The sequence below is a fragment of the Callospermophilus lateralis genome, chromosome 6 (assembly GCF_048772815.1).
Source record: "Callospermophilus lateralis isolate mCalLat2 chromosome 6, mCalLat2.hap1, whole genome shotgun sequence".
NCBI classification, from domain to species: domain Eukaryota; kingdom Metazoa; phylum Chordata; class Mammalia; order Rodentia; family Sciuridae; genus Callospermophilus; species Callospermophilus lateralis.
Window position 1 is genome coordinate 150,132,505 of NC_135310.1, and position 25,280 is coordinate 150,157,784.

The 25,280-nt window shown below is 45.7% G+C and overlaps 1 protein-coding gene across 8 annotated transcripts; it reads left to right on the forward strand.

Moving 5' to 3' along the window:
• The first annotated feature begins 691 nt into the window (after positions 1 to 691).
• Positions 692 to 23,417, forward strand: Sirt5 (sirtuin 5). Of its 8 annotated transcripts, none has more exons than XM_076859212.2 (10): positions 694 to 794; positions 2,318 to 2,369; positions 3,428 to 3,576; positions 6,659 to 6,792; positions 9,608 to 9,833; positions 11,257 to 11,344; positions 12,049 to 12,102; positions 12,726 to 12,849; positions 14,357 to 14,472; positions 22,891 to 23,417. In XM_076859212.2, exons 3-10 carry the CDS (start codon positions 3,462 to 3,464, stop codon positions 22,964 to 22,966), a joined length of 933 nt encoding a protein of 310 aa, XP_076715327.1. In that variant the 5' UTR covers positions 694 to 794; positions 2,318 to 2,369; positions 3,428 to 3,461; the 3' UTR covers positions 22,967 to 23,417. The 8 variants fall into 8 exon arrangements, with proteins under 8 accessions (XP_076715329.1, XP_076715327.1, XP_076715323.1 ...); XM_076859208.1 differs by lacking the exon at positions 694 to 794 and adding an exon at positions 965 to 1,302; XM_076859211.1 differs by lacking the exon at positions 694 to 794 and adding an exon at positions 965 to 1,260.
• Positions 23,418 to 25,280: the final 1,863 nt, after the last annotated feature.

The window sequence follows — 25,280 nt, forward strand, 5'->3', positions numbered from 1 at the left end:
ACACACGGCAAGTTCATAGAAATGCTGGGCCCAAAAGAAGAACCACATCCACATTAGAGAAAAATAAAGGCCAGATGTGGGTGCCCACGGGTCTCCAGGAGCCCCTGAGATGCTACACGACCTACAGAAGTGAGAGGGGCCTTCAAGTGGGTGGAATTTCCAGCCAAACTGGAATATGGTTGAAATTTGGGGGGAAACACACACATCACATCACACACACTCTTCACTGTTAAACGATTTGCCCCCAAGTTCTCTGATCGCTTCCCTCTCTGGCCCATTGGCAAATCCATAACTAATTCCATTCTAGGAAAAGTGTAGATGAGCCTCCATCAAATAAAAAGTCCCGGGGCCGCTGGAAGGATCCAGGCACTAGGACTCCTGCAAGTCAAGTGCCCAGTGGGGCAGGGCGCATTCGTGTTGGAGAGCCTGGGTGGGCTAGCCTGGCAACCACCTTCCAACATCTAAAACAGGGTTTCGGGGGAAGCGACCCCGTTTGGATGCTCTGCCCAGACCTTTGTGCTCCGGCTGTGGGCGCGAGGAGGAAGCCACCCAAGCGGTGACTCCCGCAACCTTGGAAGCTCCCGAGGACCAAGCAGGTCGCGCGCCCTCCCCAGCCCGTCCTTGACCAAAGAAAGGAAAACAAAGAACAGTCCTCCTGACAGTCAGCGGGACGGGCGTCCCTCGCTCGGGAGCGCAGGCCTGGCTCTCCGGCAGGGGCCGCTGCAGCCGGTTAGGACGCCGAGGCTGGGCCCCGCGGCCGCCGCGTCCAGCTTCCGCCCTGCGGCCTGGAGCAGGTGCGTCCCCCTCCCGCTGGGCCCGACTCCGCGGTGGCCCGACTCGCCGGGGGTGCGCACCCGGTCCCCGGCTCCCTGCGGCGCACTTGCGCGGCCCGTGGAGCTGGGGGAGGCGCCTGGGACGGCGGAAGAGGGCGGCGTGGGAGGGGGCGGTCCGGGCTCTCGTGGCCCGGGGAGGGAGGACTCGCCGACTCCGGCCGGAGCTCCCTCTGCGGAGCGCAGGGCGCACGGCGCGGGCGGGGAGCCGAGGCCTTCGGGGCGCAGCGCCGGTGGCTGGGGCCGGAGAGACCGGGGAGGGGCCGGACTGCAAAACAGAGTGTCCCTGCCGGCGCAGGTGGGCCCGGGAGGCCGCCCGGCCCGGCCCCGGAGGACGCTGGGCCCAGCCTCCCTTTTGAGAAAGGGACCTTCTGCAGCAGCCAGGGTGGTGGCCGTGCACCCGGGAGGGCGCGTCGGAGTCGGGGCGCAGGTGCAGGTGGAGCTGTCGGATTTGCAGAGCAGACAGGCTGTGGTGCGGAGGATGGGGCCTCGGCTAAGTCTTGCAGTGAGGCTTTGGGAGAAGGCGGCTCAGGGACAGTTGGGCGCTCAGGCCTGCGGGTGTAGGGTGGGAGCTGGCCATTTCACCTGGGGCCGGAGGCCAGGGGCAGGGACAGGAGCTTGGGAGGATGGGAGATCCAGAGTGGCAGGGCCAGAGAACAGGACAGGTGGGGGCTGTCAACTAAGGGAAGCACGTTTCCCAGAGAAGTGATCAACAGGTTTAGTGACAGTGGACATGGGTAGGGGTTGCTGCTAACCCTGGCAGGGTCCTGGAGTCTGTCGGTATAAACACCTGAGGACTCGTGTATTGCATTTATCTAGCTCCAAGGTGCCCTTTCTTCATCTCTTACAAAACACTGTTTACTGTTTGCCCTCAAGTCTGTATCCTGGAGATTCTCTAATCAGAGAAGAGACAACTTTGCAGGTTTTTGTTGTTTGATACCAGGGATTGAATCCAGGGGCGCTTAACCACTGAGCCACATCCCCAGCCCTTTTTGTTGTTTATCTTGACACAGAATCTCCCTAAGTTGCTTAGGGTCTTGCCAAGTTGCTGAGGCTGGCTTTGAACTTGTGATCCTCTTGCCTCAGCTTCCTGAGTCACTGGACTTACAAATTCATGCCACCACTCCTGGCTTTGCTTTCTTTCTTTCTTTTTTTTTAATTGTGGCAAAATACAAGTAGCAAAGTGAAGCATCCTAACCATTTTAAAGGTATTGTTAACTGGTATGAAATACATTCATATTGTTCTGCTACCAATCTCCAGAACTTTTCATCCTGCAAAACTGAACCTCTGTACCTGTTATTTTTAAGTATTTAGTTACAGTAAAATTAACCCTTTCTTAGTGTGAGTTCTGAGTTTTGATAGACACTGTCACCACCATAGTTATGATGTTCTGTTATCCCATCCCCTCCTGTCTCTTTATAATTACTCATGCCCCTTCTGATGGCCACAAATATATTTCCTGTCCCCACGGTTTCATTTATTCCAGAATCTACAAGTAGAAGCAGACATTCTTTCTTAAAGAAGCCATAGTGCCTACTGCGAGTATGACCTCGTTTTTTGAACAAATTCTCTACAGAGGGACATTTGTCTCTAGACTTTGTTGTCAACCACAATAGTCTGATATCCATAGATAAGCCATTCTGAATTGATCCACATGTCTTTCTTTGTGTTTGCTCCCCTTTTATAAAATTCCTCCAGTTCAGATATGTGCTACTGTGCAGAGACACTCTCAGGCCTTTGTCATCCTAACCCTCCTTGCTGACCTGGTTCACATCTTCCCTGCCTGGTTCAGATCTCAGAAATCACGTTCTCATAGAAACTGTACTTTCATCAAACGTTTAGAGGGATTTTAAAAAGGTCTTTGTACTTTGGATAAAGCAGCATGAATTCTCACATTTCGCCTCTTCCCAAGCCTCCAAGGCAGTGATTCTCAAACTGGAGTGGTCTCAGGATCACCTGCAGGAGGTCCAAGGGCTCCAGCCGCAGTGTCCTCTGACTCAGTGATCTGGGTGGGACCTGAGGCGTTGCATCTCTCACTAGGTTTTGGTGACCCCACTGCTGATCTGACATCATACTTGAGAGCCACTGCTCAGGGGCACCCCTGAGTGTCTTCAGGGGTGCTCCAGAACACACATTGAAAATAGTCAACACAGGATGAATATCACAAAGACCTGAATATCTTGAAACTAAGGATTTTTGTTAAGAATGTTCTTGTCTAACAATGATTCCTCTGAAGACTTTTTTGGCTTTACCACGGTGCTGTTTATTTGCATTCAGAAGGGTGTTCAGTAAATCATGTGTAGTAGTCAACACGTGATTATAAAACGGGTTCCCTGCTGGGTGATTTTGCCCGCTGTAGGCTAATGTAAGTGTTCTAAGCACATTTAAGGTAGTTGAGGCTAAGCTGTGATGTTTTGCAGGTTAGGAATAGTGAATACATTTTTAATTGACAGTATTTTACATTGTCACATAGGGAGCATCTGGGTCTACGTAAATACATATAATAGTACCCTTAACAAGACACACACACACACACACACACACACACACAAATGTTTTCTGATTGTTTCTGTTTTGCTTTCTGATTTTTTAAAAGCCTGCCTGGAGAATTAGTACTTCAATAAAACCAGATGCGACCCCTCCAGATTGTCCCCAGCCGATTAATTTCCCAGCTGTGTTATGGACTGAGGTCTCCGGCATCCCTTCAGAGCAAGATTTGTCTAACAATGGCTCGTCCAAGTTCAAGTAAGTCCTCCCATCTCCTCTCCAGTGGACTGTGAACTTCCTGAGTTTCCTACCTGCAGTTCTCGGGGACCACGTAAAATGAGTAGGTGCCAGGCGAGACTTTGGACAAAGCCACCCTGTCCTCTTTTGGGCAGGGCCTTCCTAGGCAGGGTCATAGAGTCTCTCTTAATGCTCAAGGGACGTCCGTTTGTTTGGCATGTTGCTGCTTCTCCCAAACTTCAAACACATGAGTTCTTGCTTGCTTGTTGGCAATGCTGGGGTGGAAGCCAGGTCCTCGAACATGCCAGGCAAGTGCTCAGCACTGAGCCATCTCCCAGTCCATGATTTCTCTTTTAAACTCCTCACCTCTCTGCAGGAGAGAAAAACTGGTGGTGGTCTCCGAGGGCAATGTAGGGTTTGATTTTCTACTGGAAATTCTTTGTATCTGTACTTGACAAAACTCTGCAGGTTAATGGATCTTAGCCTATAGGGAGGAGGGAGGCCAAGCAGTTTATAGATAAATGATCCTTAGGTGAGCTGCTACACAGAGCTTTAATATACCATTGAAAGGCCACTCTGAACTCTTTTTTGCCTTATTTCTCAGTTTTGAATAACTCTCCCTGATACCGTGAGTTTGCTCAGATGTAATGATGCCTGCTTCCATTTTGCCCACTATCAGGAATGGACAAGAATCAAAACACCCAGTTCTACTCATCCACCTGGCCCCTTGGTGCACAGCAGGCTGCTAGAGTCTGCGGGAGCTTCAGGGGCATGTACCTGACTTTGGTGCAAAGTGGGTTTTCTGTGTCTGGAACCACAGAACAAGTGGGCACATTTGCTTTTAGCAAGTGAAAATGTAGTTTTCGTTTTTGTTTTGTTTGCAGTGCTTGGACCTCGTGCAGACCAGGCAAGCACCCTGCCACTGAACTACACCTCTAGCCCTAGAAAACGTGTTTTAAAAGATTTCACACCACAGTAACGTTACTGCACTTTATATCCTCTTTTCCCAGAACCAAACCTACACTGGCTTTTTATTTGTTTGTAGAAGTTGCTTTGTGTGGTTCCTTAATAGAAGTCACCCGGACCTAGGGATAGATTTTTCAGGAAATGACAGAGTTTATCTGCATGGTAGAAAAGACCATTCAGGCTGGGGATAGTTTCAGGGGTGAACTTTGAAGTCCTTAGGGACATTTGTAGGGGCTGAACCCAGCAGCTGCACAGCTGTCCCCAGAAAAACACTTGTACGTTTCCTCATTGTTAATGTCCTTGAGCTTTGTTCTTCCAGGTGGTTAGGGTAGAGTAGAAACGAATTCACCCAGACTGGGCTGCTGTTCCCAGAGTCCTCTGGGCTTGGTAGCTTTAGTATCCAGTGGGTCTTATTTTTCTCCCCAGCCTGTCTCAGAAACAGGTGTGAGGTCAGCCAGGGCTTTAGGGCGACTGGCTGTCAGGGTTGTGGGTTGGTTTTACTGGGAGACAATAGTGTGCCTAAGCCCCCACCCCCATGCCAGGAGCATGGCCCAGAGAGCTACAGGAGCTGGACTGCTCGGGTTCTCTGGTCTGAGGGTCCACTTGCCCCTTGGCTCACTTGTCCCAGTAGACTGCTGTGGAGCAGGGAGGAAGGGAAGGAGAGGGAGGACTAGGCCTTTCCTGAGGTTATCCGGGGCCCAGCACAGCGTGTGGCTCTAGCTTATGACGGTAAGGAGACCAAGTATGAGAAACAGTGGGTCCTGCCTTACCAGCTGGGCATGCAAATTTGGCCACATTTCTCTTTAACACTCAAGTCAACTGTTTCCGAGTCCCCATCCCACTGTCTTCCCTCCCCGGTTCTGTCTCTCAGGGACACTCATTGGGTCAAAGTTGGATGTTGGTTGGCATTGCCTCAGGAGGGGAAGCCCAAGACACCTACTACCTGCTTGGTCAGCTGAGGAATTCCATTCCACTTTGGCTGAAATCTTTCATGCTCTCACACAGGGTGTCTGTTCCTGGACGACATCCATGTCGGGGGTGTACCTTGCTTTTGTGACAGTACCTGCTGTGGTCACAGCTGGGCCAGCACCCGCTTGTCCTTGGGGAGGGTGGAAGAGGGAATCCCCCTTCTCCTCTTGGAAACTGTCCCCAGCTCGGTACCCACTAGGTCTGGCCTACCAGGGCCATAGCAGTTGCCCCCCACAAGGGCCTCCAGGGCTTCGGGGCCTGGGAGAAGAGCATTGGTCGGCCACAGGCAGCGCCTGGACCACAGCCCTTCTCTAGTCTCTGCTGCCCAAGAGCAGCAGCGGCAGCTCCCCACTGTCCGCTCCAAGTGTGGCTCCTGCTCCTTACCTGGGATGAGGACATTTTCTGTGATCTACACAAAGTGCTTGGTGTTTAGCCCGGGCAGAGCCCTTGCTATCCACATGCTGCCCTGGGATGAGGCAGGAGGAGGCTGCTGGGGCAGGAAGGCAAGGCGAGTCTGTGCCCAAGGGCACCTGCTGGTGGGCCGTTCTCTGGGTTCATCTGCCTTCTTGTGCCCCAGGGAGAGCCTGGCTCTTGTTTAAGCTATAGAGGAGGTGGTCAGGCGTCCATGCTGGGCAGGGCCCTTGTTCCCAAGGCAGGGGGACTTTATCCTCACCTGTGGTCGCTGTGCTGAGGGAAGATGGAATGAGCAAGACTCCCGCAGGAAAGATGGATTTAGGGAGGAATTGGGGCTTTGGACCGAATGGCCCCTCAGCTCAGCCTTCACACAAATGCACATGCTTGTTGTACTTTTATGAAGGGAGGTGGGTTCCTATTCATCGGTCTTTTAAAAATCTGCACAGCAGCTCTGCTCTAAGAAGGAGCCATTGTACACATCGGGCAGCTGAGGAAGCCGAGGCTCAGGAAGGGTTGAGTGGGAGGCGGAGCTCACTGTGCCCAAAGCCCCTGCTTCTTTAAAGTGCCACACACTCACCCTTCAGGCCGAGGGACACAGTGACTTCATGATTGAAGTTTCTAAGGAAGTATTTCTACGTAAGTATCTTAATGTGTAACTTCATACAAGGTCAAGTTTCAAAATAGATACAGTTGATATGGGATATAAATGTGTAAACAGTACACGGGGTCAATACCAGTTTTCCTCTCCGTTTAGATATGGCCCATTTTCGGACATGTTTTGCCAAAGCCAAGCACATCGTCATCATCTCGGGGGCAGGCATCAGTGCTGAGAGTGGGGTGCCAACGTTCCGAGGAGCAGGAGGCTACTGGAGAAGGTGGCAAGCTCAGGTTGGTAATGTTTCCAGAACATTAAAAAGTTCTAAATGAAGTCGAAACAGAGTGTGGCTCCGAACCTGTACCCATGCCCGAAATGCAGAAGGAAAAGTTTGTCCTGTTGATTTTGGCATCAACATAATGTCCCTGTGATAAAGATCTCAAATTTAAACAGTCACCGTCTTTACCTTCTAGATATAAATAGATTATACTTACAGAAAAATTACAATTTTCCCAGTAATTACATTAAAGTAGAATCTGAAAACTTTTGTTAGCGTAATTTTTTACTTTTCTAAAGAACTTAAATTTTTCACATTTTTAAAGTTTCTGTGAAATATTCATATTAAAAGTTGAATCGTTGAAGGCTGAGGGCTTGATGCTTAAATGTTTTGTTTTGCTGTTTTTTGGTACCAGGAATTGAACCCAGGAGTGCTTAACTGCTGAGCCACATCCCCAGCCTTTTTTCATATTTTATGTAGAGATAGTGTCCTGCTGATTTGCTTAGGACCTCGCTGAGTTGCTGAGGCTGGCTTTGAACTTGCGATCTTCCTGCCTCAGTCTCCTGAGCCGCTGGGATTACAGACGTGCACCACTGCCCCCAACTTGATGCTTAAATATTTAACTGAAGACCATTAGAATAGAAGTTCTAAGAGGGGGTAAATGGATCTGGGTTTGGTTTGGTTTTGTTTAATTTTTATTGAGATACACATACAACAAAATTCACCAATTTTAAGCATATATTCAGTAACTTAGCAAATGGATATAGTGGTGTGACCAACTCCGTGATTACAACATAGATTGTTTCTGTGTTACTCGGCTTTCTGTTACCATAATGGATACCTGAGCTAATCACCTTAGGAAAGGTCTATTTTGGATGACAGTTTTGGAGGTTTCAGGCCTCGACTCTTCAGGGCTTTGGGGCTGTGTAGGGTGAGTACAGAGGAGCAAAGCCACTTGGCTCTTGGCTAGGAAGCAACAGAGAAAAGAGGAAGAGCCCAGGGTCCCACAGTCCCCTTCATGGATATGTCCCCAGTGACAACACCTCCCTCGAGGCCTCAGCTCTTGAAGGTCCCACCATCCACACCTGGGCCTTGGGGCGATTCCTGACCCACTCTGTAGCTCTGTTCCTCCAGCATATCCCAGCACGACCCTTTGCCTTCCGTGCCCTCCCAGGCCCCTGGCGTGGTGCAGTCTTAATTCTAGAGAGCAGGGAATTTGGTCTGTTTGATTGTACTGTCCAGTTCCCAGAACGCTGGCATATTATTCGTGCTCAATAGATTTTTTTGCGGTTGGATGAAGACAGTCGGACATGGCTTCCACACCTAGTAGGTCGGCAGTCTGACGTTGCCCGAAGGTTTGTGAACTCGCCCCTTCTTTCCTCTATTAAGTGTCCGAGGCTGGCAGATGTCCCCTCCGGGGCCTGGGGATTATCCCCTTGAAGGTCAAGGAAGGGAGAAAGGAGCAGAGGGCCACCAGGGAAGCAAGATCTGCTGGGGGCAGCTGCAGGCGGAGGCCCCAGGAGGAACAGGGGGAGGCTCCTGGTGTCCGAGGAGGCTGAGCACTTGTGGCAGGAGAGAGGCCAACCCCATGCCGAGGACCCCACACACACAGTCCTAGGTCACCTGTGAGCTCCTCCAGGCCACCGAGTCCTGGGTGGCGAGCAGGAGGGAGGGGTGCAGGGTTGACGAGGGTCCTCCAGGGGACAGCGTGCTCACAGAGGGCAGTGCTGCTAGGACAGGGAGAAGAGGGCTGACGGTGAGCCGGGTGCCCGCCTGGGAACGGGGACACGCGTCCCAGACAGAGAAGCCACGCTTCTGAAGGCCAGTGCTAGTGGAGGCAGGATTCAGCAGAACGGAGTGCACACGTGCACCGTGTGTACCGTTTGCTGAGTTGTGAAAGGTGTGTGTGCAGCTGCAATCACACTACCACCTCCACGGGCAAGATGTGGAATGCGTCTGTCCCTGAAAGGGCTTCCTTGTGTGCTTTCATCTGTTCCAGCCCCAGTCAGCCCTGCTCTGCTCACTCACCAGTGATGAGGCTGGCCTCTTCTAAAAGAGACCCATACTTTAAAACACAGATGTTCTGGATATTGCTAACATGTGAGGTTATATACATGTGTGCAGACGTGTGTGGACATGTATAGTTTGTGTGTAAGTGTGTAGGTGTGGTGTTCTAGTGTGTGTGTATGAGTATAGTTGTGTGAGTTGTGTATGTAGTTGTGTGCATGTAGCTCTCGCTTAGCTGTAAGAACCCACTTCCTCAATTACAACCGTCGTTCTCCAGTTGAGTGTTTTGCCGTTCATGTTTTTCTTGGGTGCACCTCAAATTGAGATTGACTTCATATATTTTGGAGTTCTGTGAACAAGTAGGTTAGCTGGGTGCAGTGATGCTCGCTTGTAATCCCAGCCACTTGGGAGGCTGAGACAGGGGGCTTCCAACTTTGAGGCCAGCCTCAGCAACTTAGTGAGGCTCTAGGCAACTTAAGGAGACCTTGTCTCAAACTAAAAAAGGCTGGGGTAAGGCACCCTGGATTCAATCCCTAGTACCAAAAAAGAACAAAAATAAAAGTAGGTTCATCTTCGCACGCAGTCCTTTCCTCGTGTTTCATAACTGCCTGAGGAGCGGCGGGCCAGGTTGCATGTCCCCTGCCCTAGCAACAGCATATTTCAGACTGACTTCTCCACAGTCCTGGGTCCTGGGCTGGTGCCACAAACCTGCACCTAAAGCAGATGGGCCCCAGCCTCACCCAGGGGCTGCCTGACGTCTTAGAGAACAGTCCAGAGTCTGCTGCTTCTCTCTGCCCTGATCCCGCCTCCTCTGTCACCCCCAGGACCTGGCCACTCCTCAGGCCTTTGCCCGCAACCCGTCGCAGGTGTGGGAGTTCTACCACTACCGCAGGGAGGTCATGCTGACCAAGGAGCCCAACCCCGCCCACCGGGCCATCGCCGAGTGTGAGGCCCGGCTGAGCCGTCAGGGCCGTCGGGTCATGGTCATCACCCAGAACATCGATGAGCTGCACCGCAGGGCTGGCACCAAGAACCTTCTAGAAATCCATGGTGAGGGAATCGGACTTTAAGACCCATGCCGCCCCTGCCCCCATCCTTCCTGCCCACTAGCATAGCTGTTGTCATCTGCATCCCTGCGAGCCCCTCCCCGGGCTCTGGGGAAAGGTACCTGTACTGACAGCTTCCCAGCACAGCTGCAGGGCAAGCAGGCTGGCCACGGGGCAGCTGCTTCAGCAGGGTCAGGGTGGGATGGGGCCAGCACCCTGGGATGTCTGTTTACTTCCCTTCATCCCCAGGGGGCCACTCTCCACCTCTGCTCCATTTGCAGCTGATCTGCCTCTGTGGTCCAGGGGAGGTAGCTTCTGGCAGCTTCCCACTTACTCCAGTGTGGTAACTAGATCCTCAGAAAATAAACCTCTAGGTGACCTCACCAGGCCATTACCACCCATTTGAGCAAACACTACTGCCATGGGGTTGGGCACTGCAGTAGCACCAGTCTGGAACCCGTGGCCAAGCTGCTATTTGGAATGTGATGGACAGACCCATCAGCTCCACATGGGATAGAGGTCTCCTGCAGAGAGTGGATGGAAAGAGACAGCTTATGTACAGTGTGGTGTGTGCAAAGCTCAGGACAACACCAGGCACATGGCAATAGTCAGTAAACCGTCCTGCCCACCATTATTGCTTTAGCTCAGTAAGTGGTTGCTAGTATTAATTTTTCATGTACTAATTATTCACTGAGCTGCTTTTGTATAAAAGATTCAATCTTTATTAAATCAAGGTTAAGATTTTATAAACGCTGCTAGCCTGGACCTTTCTATACTTAGTAAGTCACACCCTTAGCTTAGGTCGAGCTTCATCTTCCTTACTGACCACTTCATTTCCCACTAATCTTCAGTCCAGGGTAATCTGAGAGCACATTATTCATGTAATTAGTTATTTTCGCTCTGGGGATTGCAAAGTCCTTCAGGGAATTTGCTCTTGCCTGGTTCAGTGGAACTTCATGTCTGTTTCCCATGATACTAGGGTAAGCCTATTCCAAAGGAATGTATAAGAACAAAATTATTTTTATCTTGTGTTAGATTTCTGTAACAAAGTATCTGAGATAACTAACTTAAAAGGAAAAAAGGTTTATTTTGGCTCACAGTTTGGGAGGTTTCAGTCTATGGTCAGTCTATGGCATGGAGCATGTATGGAGTAAGCTGCTCACCTCATGGCAGCGGGAAACACAGGAAGTGGAGGGACCAGGGTCCTGATTATCTCCTCCGAAGACCTGCCCCCAATGACGTAACTTCTTCCCACTAGGCCCCACCTCTTATAAGTTCCACCACCTCCTGACAGCTCCAAGCTGAGGACCAAGCTGTTAACACATGGGCCCTTGGGGGACATTCCAAACCACAGAACACCCTTTCAAATGTAGAGATAACTGCCTTAATTATACTCAATTCTGAACTTGCTTAACATGTGTTTTCAGGTACCTTATTTAAAACTCGATGCACCTCTTGTGGAGCTGTGGCTGAGAATTACAAGAGTCCAATTTGTCCAGCTTTATCAGGAAAAGGGTAATCATATTACACTACAGAATAATTATGTTTTCTTCTTTAAGTTGAACATAAATGTGAAGAAATTGAACATTCATTGAAGATTCCATAGATATTCATGAGAAATAAGACTAGACAAGGTACAGACATAAGATAAAATAATTTGTTCACAATCTGAAAGGTTAAGTAAAAACTATAGGATTCCAAACCATCTGCCATGTGATTCTAAGTTCTTATTTAAACATATGTACATAATCCATGTTTATGTGTCTGTGTATTAGCACAATGACCAGAAGAAAATACCACAAAATGTTAATAGTATCAGGAATGGAGATATTATAATTTTTATTTTTTCTTCATATCATTCAAAAATTTCCAACATTTCTGTGATGAATGTGCATTATCTTTATAATTGGAGAAAAAACTTAAGATTCAAAATATTGAATAAGAGTTCTACTGGCCCACCTTAGAACAGTATAAATTATATAAATAACATGTTAATGTAAGGTTATTGCAGAAGGTGCCCATGATGATGAAGCACATGCCTGGTCACTCCAGCCTCGCCCCATGCAAATTCCCTCTCTCCAGTCCTTTGGGGTCTGTCCTCGGACCCTCCTAAGCTAGCATGGGCTACTCTGCCAAACGAATACCTAAGAATGACGTTGTTCCTCTCTTGTTTGGTTGCGCTGATAACATTCTTTCTTTTCTGTTATTATTTGCTTCAGTGCTCCAGAACCTGAAACGGAAGATGCCAGAATCCCAGTTGAGAAACTTCCCCGGTGAGTAAAAACCTTTGATTTGCATTTTGTGTTTCAGATTGGGGGGAAAAAATTAGAAATCAAGACCTAAACATTTTAATTTCAGTGAAATGTCCCTTAACATAACTGTACGAATGCAGAAACTAGCCCTGACCCATGAGGCCAAGCATGAAAGACAAAATCTTCAGTTTTTCTAGTGGATCCTGGAGAGTATGGTTCAAGGCAGGACTCGAGAGAGACATGAATCAGAGAAGAAACGGAAGGGCACTGATGAACTCAGGGGATGGTTGGTGTATTGGAGGCAAATATGAGGCCAGTGTTTCACCCAGGTCTGAGTAACTGAGTGCGGCTGTGCCAATGAGTAAAATGAAGTAGCAGAAAGAAGACTCTTTAGTAACAGAAGGTTAAGTTCAGCTGAAAAAATGTCCACACAACTTAGTGCACAGAGACAAGAGAAAAATGTAACAGGACAGCTCACCTTAGCTCTTCATTCATGTCCAGGACGGGGTCATACTGGGATAAGAAGGATCAGAGGTGACCCATCTGGCTGGCCTGGGTTTGGGGTGGCCCCAGCCTTCCTCCCATCCACCTGTGAGCCTACCTGGCAGGTTGGCTGGGATGACTTAAGGATCACATTCTTCCAGGTGTGAAGAGGCAGGGTGTGGGGGCCTGCTGCGACCCCACGTGGTGTGGTTTGGAGAGAACCTGGATCCTGCCGTTCTGGAGGAGGTTGACAGAGAGCTGGCACTCTGTGACTTGTGCCTGGTGGTAGGTCACACCTTCCCTAGTCTCCAGGGTCTTCTAAAAGACTAAAGATGGGAAGGAGTTTGTTCTCGCCTCCCCCCTTCCTCCTTTCCTCAAAGAAGTATGTGGAGAAGTCTTGTGGTGTCCTACAGAAGGACTAAGAAACAGTGAATAAGAGTTGACCTTAAGATGCGAAACTAATGTCGTCTTGTCTGCAACTTTAAAAAAAGAACGTGTCATTGATTCAGACTTTAGGTATAATCCATGCTCATTATTAAAGTTCACTGATGAAAGGAGAAAATTTTTAAAAATTAAGAAAATCAAATTATAAAATGGAAATTAGAAATCACCATTCCGAAATTGGTATGTTTTCCTGTTGGCCAGGGGTGAGCAAACTACAGCCTGCAGGCCAAATCTGATCTATGCCCTGTTTTGTGAATAAAGTTTTATTGGAACACAGCTGTGGCTCTTCTTCCGCACACTCTCTCTGGGTGCTCTCACACTACAATGGCAGAGACAGGAGGCCTGCAAGGCCGGAGACACTTCCTTATGGCCCTTTCTAGAAAGTCTGCCCACCTCTCTTCTAGACCTTTCCTTATGCAGATACATGCACATTGATTACTATTAAGAATGAGTTCATGATATATTTTCTGTCTTGAAACTGATTTATTCACCTAGCAATTCACTTGGCGTATTCCTTGTCAGTGCATCTGAATCTGTGTCATCTTTTAATTGCCTGCATGGTCAATCACATGGATATAAATGATGCACTGAGTTAATCCTGTACAGTTGGACATTTGGGCTGTTTGAAAATTTGGTATTATAACACCGCTGTAATAAATATCCTTAGATATAAATCTTAGCAAGCTCTTTAATTTCCTTAGGGCACATTTCCTAGGAGTGAAATTAACTAGCCAAAGCATTTGAATATTTCAACATTTCTGGTGGGTACACATCCATTTAGCCAGTGTCTGACCAGGTGCGCCCAGGGTTGAGCACCATCAGCATTCATGACAGACTGTTCAGGAGAAAGGCTGGTTCTTGCCCAGTCTTTCCATTTCTATAAATGATGTTTATAAGTATATTTTATAAGGAAAGTCCTGAAAGGATATATATTAAAATGTTGACAATGGTTATCTTGGGGTACTAGGATTATGGGTGAAATACATATTTTTTTTTCATATTTCCAACTTTAAAAAAGAACATGGATTATTTGTTTAACTTCAAAGAGCAAAAACAAAACCAAAGCTCTACCTCAAAACATGTCAGTTGGGTCATTTCTTTGCCACTATGTCCACTTGCCTAACTCTCCCTTCTATGTCACACATTCTTCCCAATCAAGTGATTGGCTACAAGGACACCTCTTAACTTCCAGTGTGTCCCTTGGACACCCCGCACTGTGTCTCCTCCAGCTTAGCTTTTCCCACACCTGCAACCACAGACCTGCCTGAATTTACGTAAGTTTCTCTGAAAAACTGTTTCTCCTTCCCATAGTATGGTCACTGTCCATTTCCGTGTGCTTGCCTTGTAGGTGGGGACTTCCTCTGTGGTCTACCCAGCAGCCATGTTCGCCCCCCAGGTGGCCTCGAGGGGCGTGCCAGTGGCCGAGTTCAACACGGAGAGCACCCCAGCCACAGACAGATTCAGGTACGGGGAGGACCGAGGGGCGACGGGAGGTGGAGGACAGGCTTAGGTGTAGCATCTCAACAGATGGTCACCTACGAGACTGAGTGGGGAGGGATGGAGCATGGTTTGTGTTTTCTTCTTTGGTCTGTAGTTGCTTTTATGGAAGAACAATATCACTGACTGCAGATTAGGGAGACTCTTTACCCGGGATTCACCACCTGGCTCTGGGTCCTCACATTCCGAAAGGCCTGTGATTCTCTAGACTTCACTTTCATTTGTGTATTCACGTGATCTGGTCATAGCAGGGCTTACCAGGTCGGCCTGGGCCAGACCTCGAGGAACCTCATCATCTGCTGTTCTCATTGTGAGGCAACCTAGGTTTTCTTTGGTCTAATCACCAAGAGTATTTGTATTTGTGGCCATGATATGGTACTTTTTCCTGTTTCCTAAATTTGTGTGCAACATGCAGATCTTTGTAGTGTACATTTTAAGTCTCATTCTAACTTCCGTGTTACATCTTTGACGTTTTCCTTACCACTACTTTTTTTTGCCTTCACTTTTAACATTTTTGGGGGTGGAGGGTACTGGGGATTGAACTCAAGGGCACTCCACCACTGAGCCACATCCCCAGCCCTATTTTGTATTTTATTTAGAGACAGGGTCTCACTGAGTTGCTTAGGGCCTCCCTCTTACTGAGGCTGCATTTGAACTTGCGATCCTCCTGTCTCAGCCTCCCGAGCTGCTGGGATTACCGGAGTGCACCACAGTGCCCGGCTTACTTTTAGCTCTTGTTAGTATGTTTAATTCTTCTCTAGAATAAGGTAGAATATAAATAAGTAATAAATAGATATAAATAAAACACAAACTTCACTGAAACTTCTTGTTATTTATCAGTGGCCTTCCACAGTGGCTGTATATTTTAAAAATACTGATACCACCCCGTGAGATTCTGATGTCACTGATTTGAGGGGTGCCCTGAGCATCACAGGTAATGCTAATGTGTAGTGCTCACCTTCAGGTGAGCTGACAGACCGTGGGCCTGGTCTTTCCATGTATCCCTACCATCAGGACAGACTCAGTCCTTGGTCCACAGTTATTCATTTGTATGTAAGTGGTGAGTACTAGATGACAGTTTTTTAAAAGAATTGTCTTCTGTGCAAAACTGATGCTCTAATAATTACAGAATGTTATTGAAAGAAATAAAGACCTAAATAAACAAAAATATATCCCACGTTCATGGACTGGACAACTTAATATCATTAAGATGACAGTACTCCCCAAATGATCTATTAGTTCAACCCAGTTCCTATCAAACTCACAGCAGAAATTAACAAGATGGTCCAAAATTCCTACGAAAATTCAAAGAAACCCAAGTAGCCAAAGAAAAAAGAACAAAGTCAGAGAACTTATATCTCCTAATTTCAAAACTTACGACAGGGGCTGGGGCTGGGGCTCAGTGGCAGAGTGCTTGCCTAGCACATGTGAGGCACTGGGTTCAATCTTCAGCACCACATAAAAAAAATAAATAAACAATCAAGTTATTGTGTTCATCTACAACTAAGTTTTTAAATATCTTTAAAAACTTACTGAAGAGTCACTTTAATCAAGATGGTGTGGACAGATACATAAAGTCAGTGGAACAGAGCTGAAAGTTGAGTCAAAAGCTCTCATGTTTGTGGGCAACTGATCTTTGCAAAGACTGCTGGGGTAATTCAGTGGGGGGAAGAAGAGTCTCCTCAGCACCGTGCTGGAGAGCCACATGCAAGAGTGACGCCGGACCCCTTCATGACAGCATCCACAAAGCCGGATGCTGGACCTCACACCTCAAAGTAGGAGCTAAACCATAAGCTCCTTAGAAGAAAATCTAGGAGTAAATCTTTGTGACCTTGTGTTAGTTAAAACACAAGTAAAAGTCACATGAGAAAAATGGGTAAATCAGAATTTGGAAGTCTAATATTTGATATTTAGAATATGTAAAGAACTGTTACAATTCAAAAGACAATTGTGGATTCACTTAAAAATGGTCTGAAAATTTAAAAAGATATTTCTCCAAATATATGCACATGGCCAGTAAGCATTTACAATGATGGTCAACATCTTTAGTCACTGAGGAAATGCAAATTAAAATGACAATATGATACCACTTTACAACTACAAGGATAGTCATAATTTATAAAAAGAAGAAAAATAGCAAGTGTTTCTGAAGACATTAGGGTCCTCTTACATTGATGGTGGGAATGGACAGTGGTAGAGTTGCTTTGAAAACAGTCTGGCAGTTTCATGGTGAGTTACCATGGGACCCACTGGTTTTTCTCCTTGGTATACAGCCCTGGAAATGAAAGCATGTCTACACAAAAATTTGTATGGGGCCAGGCACAGTAGAGCATGCCTGTAATCCCAGCAGCTTGGGAGGCTGAGACAGGAGGATCACAAGTTCAAAGTCAGCCTCAGCAAAAGTGAGGTGCTAAGCAACTCAGTGAGACCCTGTCTCCAAATAACATACAAAAAAGGGCTGGGGATGTGAGTTCAATCCCCAGTACCAATAAAAAAGAAAAGAAAAAAGAAAAAGAAAGCTGGTATATTACAAAAATTAAATTGCCTTCTAATTTATCCACTGACAAATGGACATTAGGGCTTCCTCTGATTTGCACTGTGTCACATGTGTGTAGCAACTGTCTGCTTAGCATCACTGCAAGTGACATCAGAGCCAGGAAACTCAAGCCTCTCATCTGAACACTGATGAGTGAACAGATGAACTTACTGAAGCACTGTTCCCCATTCAATTCTGCTAATGTGGCTTGGTTTTGGCCATTTGATCTCCACCTCATTTCTAATGATTATAAAGAGTTAAAACAAATCATCATTGCAGAAGTTTTGTAAGAAATTGCAGATAGGAAAAAGAAGAAAAGAAAACTTGGGTCTTTTCTTAACCCAAGATTAGAAGGGGGCCCACCTCTCCTGCTGTGGATGGACGGGCAGCAGCGAGATGCCCATTGTGTGTGGTGGCCATGTCTCCCTGGGAAGGACACTGGATGAGAGAATGCTTCCTGCAAGTTAAGAAGGGACTTTTGGCACATAGCACATATCGTCACACAGGTCCAGCCTCCTGAACCAGCTGCTGCCACTTCAATCACTCTTCAGCTCCTGACTGTTTTGAGAACCTGCGATGTCTGCTCAGACACACAGGCTTCTTGCTAGTTGGAAGCCCTTACCAGTGAGACAGGTTGCGAGAATCATTGTTGTGTGTGGGTGTCTAGACCTGGGGAGCAGCGAGGGCTGCCTGTGCCTCTCCTCAGACTGTCCCTGATGAGTAGTCTGGTGGGGGAAGCCAGCCCGGCTTGCAGCTCAGGGTTATCAGGCTGACGTGTAGAGGAAGGCCTGCAACCACCCCCTGATCCTGCTCAGACGTTCCCCTGGGGAAACCAGTCCTCGAGCAACCGAGCAACAAGTTTAAACACACAGCTTCACGATGGTGGGCTTTTCTTTTCCACCTCAAGCTTAACAGATTTTCACCGAACTTGTTCCTTTTCCTTTTCTTTCTTTCTTTTTTTTTTAAGACAATATTTTATTTTTATTTTTTTTAATTTCATCAAATGCATTTTATTTTTTATTTTTTTTATTGGTTGTTCAAAACATTACAAAGCTCATGACATATCATCTTTCATACATTTGACTCAAGTAGGTTATGAACTCCCATTTTACCCCAAATACAAATTGCAGAATCACATCGGTTACACACTCACATTTTTACATAATGGCATATTAGTGACTGTTGTATTCTGCTACCTTTTCTATCCCCTACTATCCCCCCTCCCCTCTCCTCCCATCTTCCCTCTCTACCTCATCTGCTGTTGTTCAATTCTCTCCCTTGTTCCCCTCCCCCTTTCCCCTCACAACCTCTTATATGTAATTTTGTGTAACATTGAGGGTCTCCTACCATTTCCATATGATTTCCCTTCTCTCTCCCTTTCTCTCCCCCCACTCGTCTCTGTTTAATGTTAATCTTTTCCTCATGCTCTTCCTCCCTGTTCTGTTCTTAGTTGCTCTCTTTGTATCAAGGAAGATATTTGGCATTTGTTTTTTAAGGACTGGCTAGCTTCGCTTAGCATAATCTGCTCTAATGCCATCCATTTCCCTGCAAATTCCATACTTTCTTTCTTTTGGTCAGCTTTAAAGCCCTTCTGTTGGAGCAAGGATCAGTTTGGAGCTCACCTTTCTTGCATTGCTTTCCTGCTGTATGGGTTGAGTATCCCTAGTCCAAAAATCCAACCAAAATGCTCTAACGTCCCAAACTTTTTGGACACTGACATGATGCCACAACTGGAATATTTCCTACCAGGAACTTTGTTTCATGCAGACAATTACTTAAGATATGGTATAAAATGACCTTCAAAAATATATATTACAAAATTTGAAATGCATAATACTTCCAGTCCCGAAGCCTTTTAGATATTCAACCTGTCATTTCTGATAGTTTATGCTTTTACAAAACAAAATTCCTTGGTGAGTAAAAAAAGCAGTAGTCACTCAAAGAAATTAAGAAAGACACTTTGTGGCTTACCCTGGGGAAGCCAGCTGTCTGTGCCTTCTATTCCATCCTGAGGAATCACGGGGAAGATTTTTACTGGCCAACGTAAATATATACTTTTTCGTTGTCAATTCTAAGTCTTGCTTTTTGCATTGCATAAACATAGGTACTGCGGAGCCTGGGCCACATAAGCTCAGCACTGAAGGGCTTTTGTCACAGCATTGCCCCTCTACTGCCTTCCGAGTAATGTGTGGTGTTGTGCTTTTGTGTCTTATTTAATGTCTACTGCTTCTATGAGACCGCAATCAGCTTGACCCAAGACAAGAAGGAAACCACCCTACCTGCCTAGGGATGAGCCCCCAAGCCTCTCTTCTCAGGTCTATGCCAGTTTCTAAATGACCCTTTATTTGCACTCCCTGCCATTTGACACTCAGGATGGGACACCACTGTAAGATCTGAGGCAGGTGGGGGTTCAGCATGCTTTTGTGAACTAGGAAAGGGGCCCTCAAAGCCACTTTCTTTGGAAAGAGAATATATGGAAGTTGAGGGTCTGAGAATTCCCTAAAAGCTCTCCATGACTGGCTGTGGTTTTGGAGATGCTATGGGTAGGATTTGTCCATGAAGTAGCTGCCATCAGAGAACAGTGGACTTGGAGGCTGAGGCATTCACGACCTGTGCTATGTCAAGAATAAATAATATGAATGGCGAGGTACGTTGAGGAAAGGTCCTTTCTGTTGTAATTTTGCTCAACTGTTTTTCTCATTAATAATGCATTTGAAAGTTCTGCTTTTGTTTTTTATTCATAGTTTATAGGATATTCTTCCTGTCCTACATGTTTTTTCTTAAAGGAAACACAAACCATTGATTTTTCTTCATTTTTCTCCCTCCTCTTCCTAATTCTTTTTTTTTTTATTTAAGAAAGTGTGAGAGAGAGAGAGAGAGAGAATGAGTGAGAGAGAATTTTTCAATATTTATTTTTTTTGGTTCTCGGCGGACACAACATCTTTGTTTGTATGTGGTGCTGAGGATCGAACCCGGGCCGCACGCATGCCAGGCGAGCGCGCTACCGCTTGAGCCACCTCCCCAGCCCCTTCCTAATTCTTATTTTCTACTTTCTTTTCTTTTTCCTTTATTTTTTATTTTTTGGTAGTATTAGGAACAGCAGCCAGGGCCTTGCACACCAGGCAAGCCCTCTGCCACAGAGCTACCCCTCAGCCTTTTCTACTTTCTGAGTCAGAGGCTGCTCAGAAAGTCCAGGGGATGGTTTGAGAGGTTTGTTGACTCAGCTAAAATCCTGGTCTGGGCAGTACCTGAGGTTTCGTCCCTCTTATGTACACGTGAATGCTCTCTGAATATCTATGAGTGTATTAATATTATAAATTGACAAATTATAGTTGCAAATATATTATGCATATATTTATAGGGTACAAGATGATGCTGTGATTTACAAATACCGTATGAATAATTCACTCAAGCTGTTCCATCTCAAATCCTTATTTTTTTATGGAGAGAACATTTGAAATATATGCTGAGTAATTTTGAAAGGTACAATACAGAATCGTTTACCATTTCCATCCCATTGTGCCATATACACAAAGAAAAAGCCTCCCCTCTCCCTCCTGTCTGAGGCTTTGTGCCCAATAGCAGGCACCTCCCCAGTTCCCACCCCAGATAGTAACTCCGTTCTAGGCCTCTCTGGGTCACATGGTTTTAGATCCTGCCTGTAGAGGAGGAAGTGTGGGATCTTTCTTTCTGGGCTGCCTTAGTTCAGGTGGCCTTATGTTCTGTTTCCATCCATGTTGCCACAAGTCCCTGAACTTCTTCCTGAAGGCTGAAGGTACTCCACGGTGCTTCTAGACCACGTTTGCTTTACCCCTTTACCTCTGGATGAATACTTAGTTTTGATTCCATAACTTGGCCACTGTGACTAGTGCTACAGTGTACATGGGGTGTGTCTGTCTCGTCACCATGTAGATGCCCAGAGTGGAATGACTGGATCATGTGGAAGCTGTTTGGTTTCTTGAGGGACTTCCAGTTTCCATAATGGCTGGACTAACTTATGTACCCACCACCGATGTACAAGTGTTCCCTTTCCTCCACCTCCTCTCTGACACTTGTGACTGTTTGTCTTTTTGATAAGTCATTTTGACAGATGTGAGGTATCTTATTGTGCTTAAATAATACAATATCTAATTAGGCATTATCTAATCAGATAATAGTAAGGTATTATCTGATTAGATAATACCTAATGATTTAGCAATACTGAGCATTCTTCAACTCTGTATTGGCCATTGGTATGTCCTCTTTTGAGGAATGTCTATTCAGGCCCTTTGCCCATTTTTTAATCAAATTATTTGCTTTCTTTCTATAGAATTGTTTGAGTTCCTTGTATATTTTATATATTAACCCCTTATGAGACATACGGCTTGTAAATATTTTCTCCCATTCAAAATAATTTGCCATGAGTTGTTACTTCATTCTGTTGATTGCTTTCTTTATTGTACAGAAACTTTTTATTTTGGTGTAATCTCACTTGTCTAGTTTTGCTTTTGTTGTCTGTTTGCCTAGACCAAGGTCAAGTATTCCTCCAACCCCCATGTTTTCTTCTAGTAGTTTTACAGTCTCAGGTCTGTTTGATCCATTTGCAACTGATTTTTGTATACAGTGCAAGAGAAGAGTCCAGTTTCATTTTCTACATGTGGACATCCAGTTTCCCACACCATTTTTAAAAGAGACTGCCCTTTTCCTATCATATGGTTGGCACCTTTGTCAAAAATCAATTAATCACCTAGGCACGGTGGAGCAAATCTGAAATACCAGCAGCTGGGGAGGCTGAGACAGGAGAATCACAAGTTCAAAGCCAGGCTCAGCAAGGGCAAGGTGTCACACACTCAGTGAGACCCTGTCTCTAAATAAAATTCAAAAATAGGGCTGGGGGTATGGCTCAGTGATCCAGTGCCCCTGAGTTCAATTCCAGTACCAAAAAAGAAAGAAAAAGAAAAAAATCAATTGACCAATTGGGCATAGTGGCACAAGCCTGTGATCCCAGCAACTTGGGAGGCTGAGGCAGGATGAGCACAAGTTTAAAGCCAGCCTCAGCAACTTAGCGAGGCCCTAAATGATTTAGTGAGACCCTGTTTCAAAAATGAATAAATAAAAATGGCTGGAAATGTGGCTCAGTGGTAAAGCACCCCTGGGTTCAATCCCCAGTACCAGGGAACAAACTTGACCCCAGATGCACGAACTGTTTCCAGGTTTCTTCCATTCCATTGGTCTTGTGGCTCTTTTAATGCCTATTCTTGCTGCTTTAATTACTATTGCTTTATAGTATATTTTGAAGTAATTTAGTGCAATGTTTCCAGCTTGTTCTCTTTGTCATGATTGCCTTGGCTATAAAGAGTCTGGGTGTGTGTTAAGCAGGGTGAGGTGGGGGTGTACTATATGAATTTTAAGATTTTTCCTCTATTTCTATGAAAAATGACATTGGAATTTTGAGGGTATTGCATGATAATAATTCTTCCAATCCATGAACATAGGATATCTTTCTATGTAATTGTCTTCATATAGATATATGTATGTATATTCATATGCAGACAGATATTTCAGCTATGAATCTGGCACTACAATCACAAATTACACTTTACAACCCTTTACACTTCCCTACCCATTAAATAAACTTCTGATTCGAAGCACACAGAGGCCAATCTCTTGCTTCTCTAGAATCCCTCAGTCACCCATCATCAAGTGGCATCTTGAGTTGTCAGGGGCTGAAGGAGTGAATCTGAAATACCATATCTGAGAATCCAGATCTTACTCTTGGTGTGACTGAGAAGTGTGTGATGTTCTGCAATTTTACATTCCCTTTGCTAACTCAGAGCTCATACTGTGCTATATTTGGCCCTTCCATTCAGGTTTCATTTCCATGGACCCTGTGGAACAACTCTTCCTGAAGCCCTTGCTCCGCATGAAACTGAAACTATTTCCTAAGTGCCCTGGGGAAGGAAGGAATGATAGTATATCAAGAACTAGGCCACGAAGAGGAGAAATGATCTTGTGGATGGTGAGCTGAGTATTGGAAGACCTAAAAATATCCTTGCGCCTCTGGCTGGAATCCACCCTGTTAAGTGACTGGGCTTAGAAGTAGTAAGAGCAAATGTATAAGCAAGAAGTCCAAGAACTGTAATGTTAATGCACGTTACTTGGTTTTAATGAACTCTAAGTGTTGATGTGTTTGTTTGCTACTGGGAGGAGAAAATTTTGTAGTTAGATTGTCTACAAAAAGGTAATTATCTTGATTGTATTTTTGCTCTGTGGGCAAAAAAAGAAATAGGGGAGTAAAATCCTGGTACTTAATTCTGATTTTTTACACAAGTTTTGGTGGAAAATGAAATCACTCTCTAAAGTTGTTAATTTATCATATAAAAATGTTACCCTAAAAGATGTTGTTGGGGGCTTTTTCTTTTCAGTGTTTGTTGGTTGCCTTACCTCAAAGAACACAGGATATTAGGATAACTTACAACACAAATGAATGCAAGGAAGGAAAAATGACACAGGAAGAAAGCAGATGAGGAAAAAAATGCAAATATAAGGATCACCCAAGGATAAACACAGCTGCCTAAAATTTAGCTAGGATTATCTTGGCAGGAAGAACAGGGAAAGAAGAAGGAGAAGATGACCATTGTTCAGTATTGAGGCAGGAGATTGATCATCTATAGGTAGACAGAAATGGGGACCTTGGAGAATGGGATCCTACCACCCCAGACTAAAACCTGAGGTTCAAGCTTGTCTTTGGCAGCCTCAGCTTGGTGCCCACATATTCTGTTGTCGCTCCAGGCTTCCTTAACAACCCTAATATCAGTCTACCCCAGAGGGTTGTTTTGAACCCAAGCAATTCTTTTCAGCATATAGGACAAACTCAGGTTAACAAACACATTTAAACCTTCTCATTATGGGAATAAGAAATTAGAATTGCATGCCTTCAATTGAGTCAGAAAAAGAGGACAGTCAAGAGAGACTTTCCAATGAAACTTTAGTTCTTCATCAAAACAGCATAAAAAGCCCTAGACAGAGAGTCACCAAGGTACCCTCTCTGGGACCCTTTCCTTGCTTGCTTCTACTAAATCTGCTACTGAATTCTCACCCCCCATCATCCGGGTACTTCTTTCTTGGGGTGTGTGAGACAATATCCCTTCAGCACTCACCACCTTATGTTAGAGCATCTTCCAAGAAGATGCATACAGCCCCTGGGGGGTTTGCAAGCCCTCCCTGGTATTGAATTCTGATGGGACTTTTCCACCTGGGTCTTTAATAATGATACCCTTATTATCTTGGACTAGAGAAGTAAGACTACTACTCTTTACTCAAACACCACAAGCTAGTGGGCTCTCAGGGCCCTTGGCTTACCTGAAGCTGGGCTGTGAGGAGGCCCGAGTTCAAGTGTATGCAGGTCATACATAATACCATCCCTTGGATTAGGTGGGCTTCCCCTGAGGGATTACAGACCTCTGCCATGTCACCTCAGCCCCTTGAAGAATTAATGTTATGCCCTTAGGTTTATAGTAACAGGTGACAAGCCACTGCATATGAATGTCTTTGTATTTAATAAATCCCAAAGGTCCTTTGTGTGCAAAGAGGGATGGTCACGGCCTACAGGAGTCTGGAGAACCAACCAAGCATCCTGAGGAGTCAGTTCCCACGTTATCTGGATGGGCCAGGAGTATACACTGAGGGGACAGGTGATGCCAATAATAAAGTGATGCTGGGATGCAGATTTTTAAGTGCAGTACTATCAGGCACTTAACAGGTTTGTTGTTGGACTCCTCCAGGTTAATTTTATGAATTTTCTGAGTGTTAGCAACGGTGGAAGTCAACACACTCTCAAGAAGTCTAAATGTTTTTGTTTTGTGATTTCTATCTGACCAAAGACCAGAGATTTCAGATCTTTTTTTTTAATTTAATTTTTGGTACCAACAGCTTTGTTTATTCTTGTTTTCTGTCGTTTTTTTTCATATGGTTTTGCTATTTTAAAACTGGGAATTGCTTTGAAATCCAAGAGATGAAAGGAGATTTAAAATATCAAATATAAGTGAGAATTATTCAGTTCGAAGGGGCATTTACTGAACATCCTACCATATGACAGTCATTATAATAAGTGGAATGATCAGCAAGGCCTGCGTCTTACCCTCCAGCTCACGGCGTGGTTGGTGGTACCACCGTAAACTTACACAGTGAGGAAAGTGCAGCAGTAGACGTCAGTGCAAGGCTCAGAGAAGGCAATCAGAGCTCCACCAGCAGCGACGAG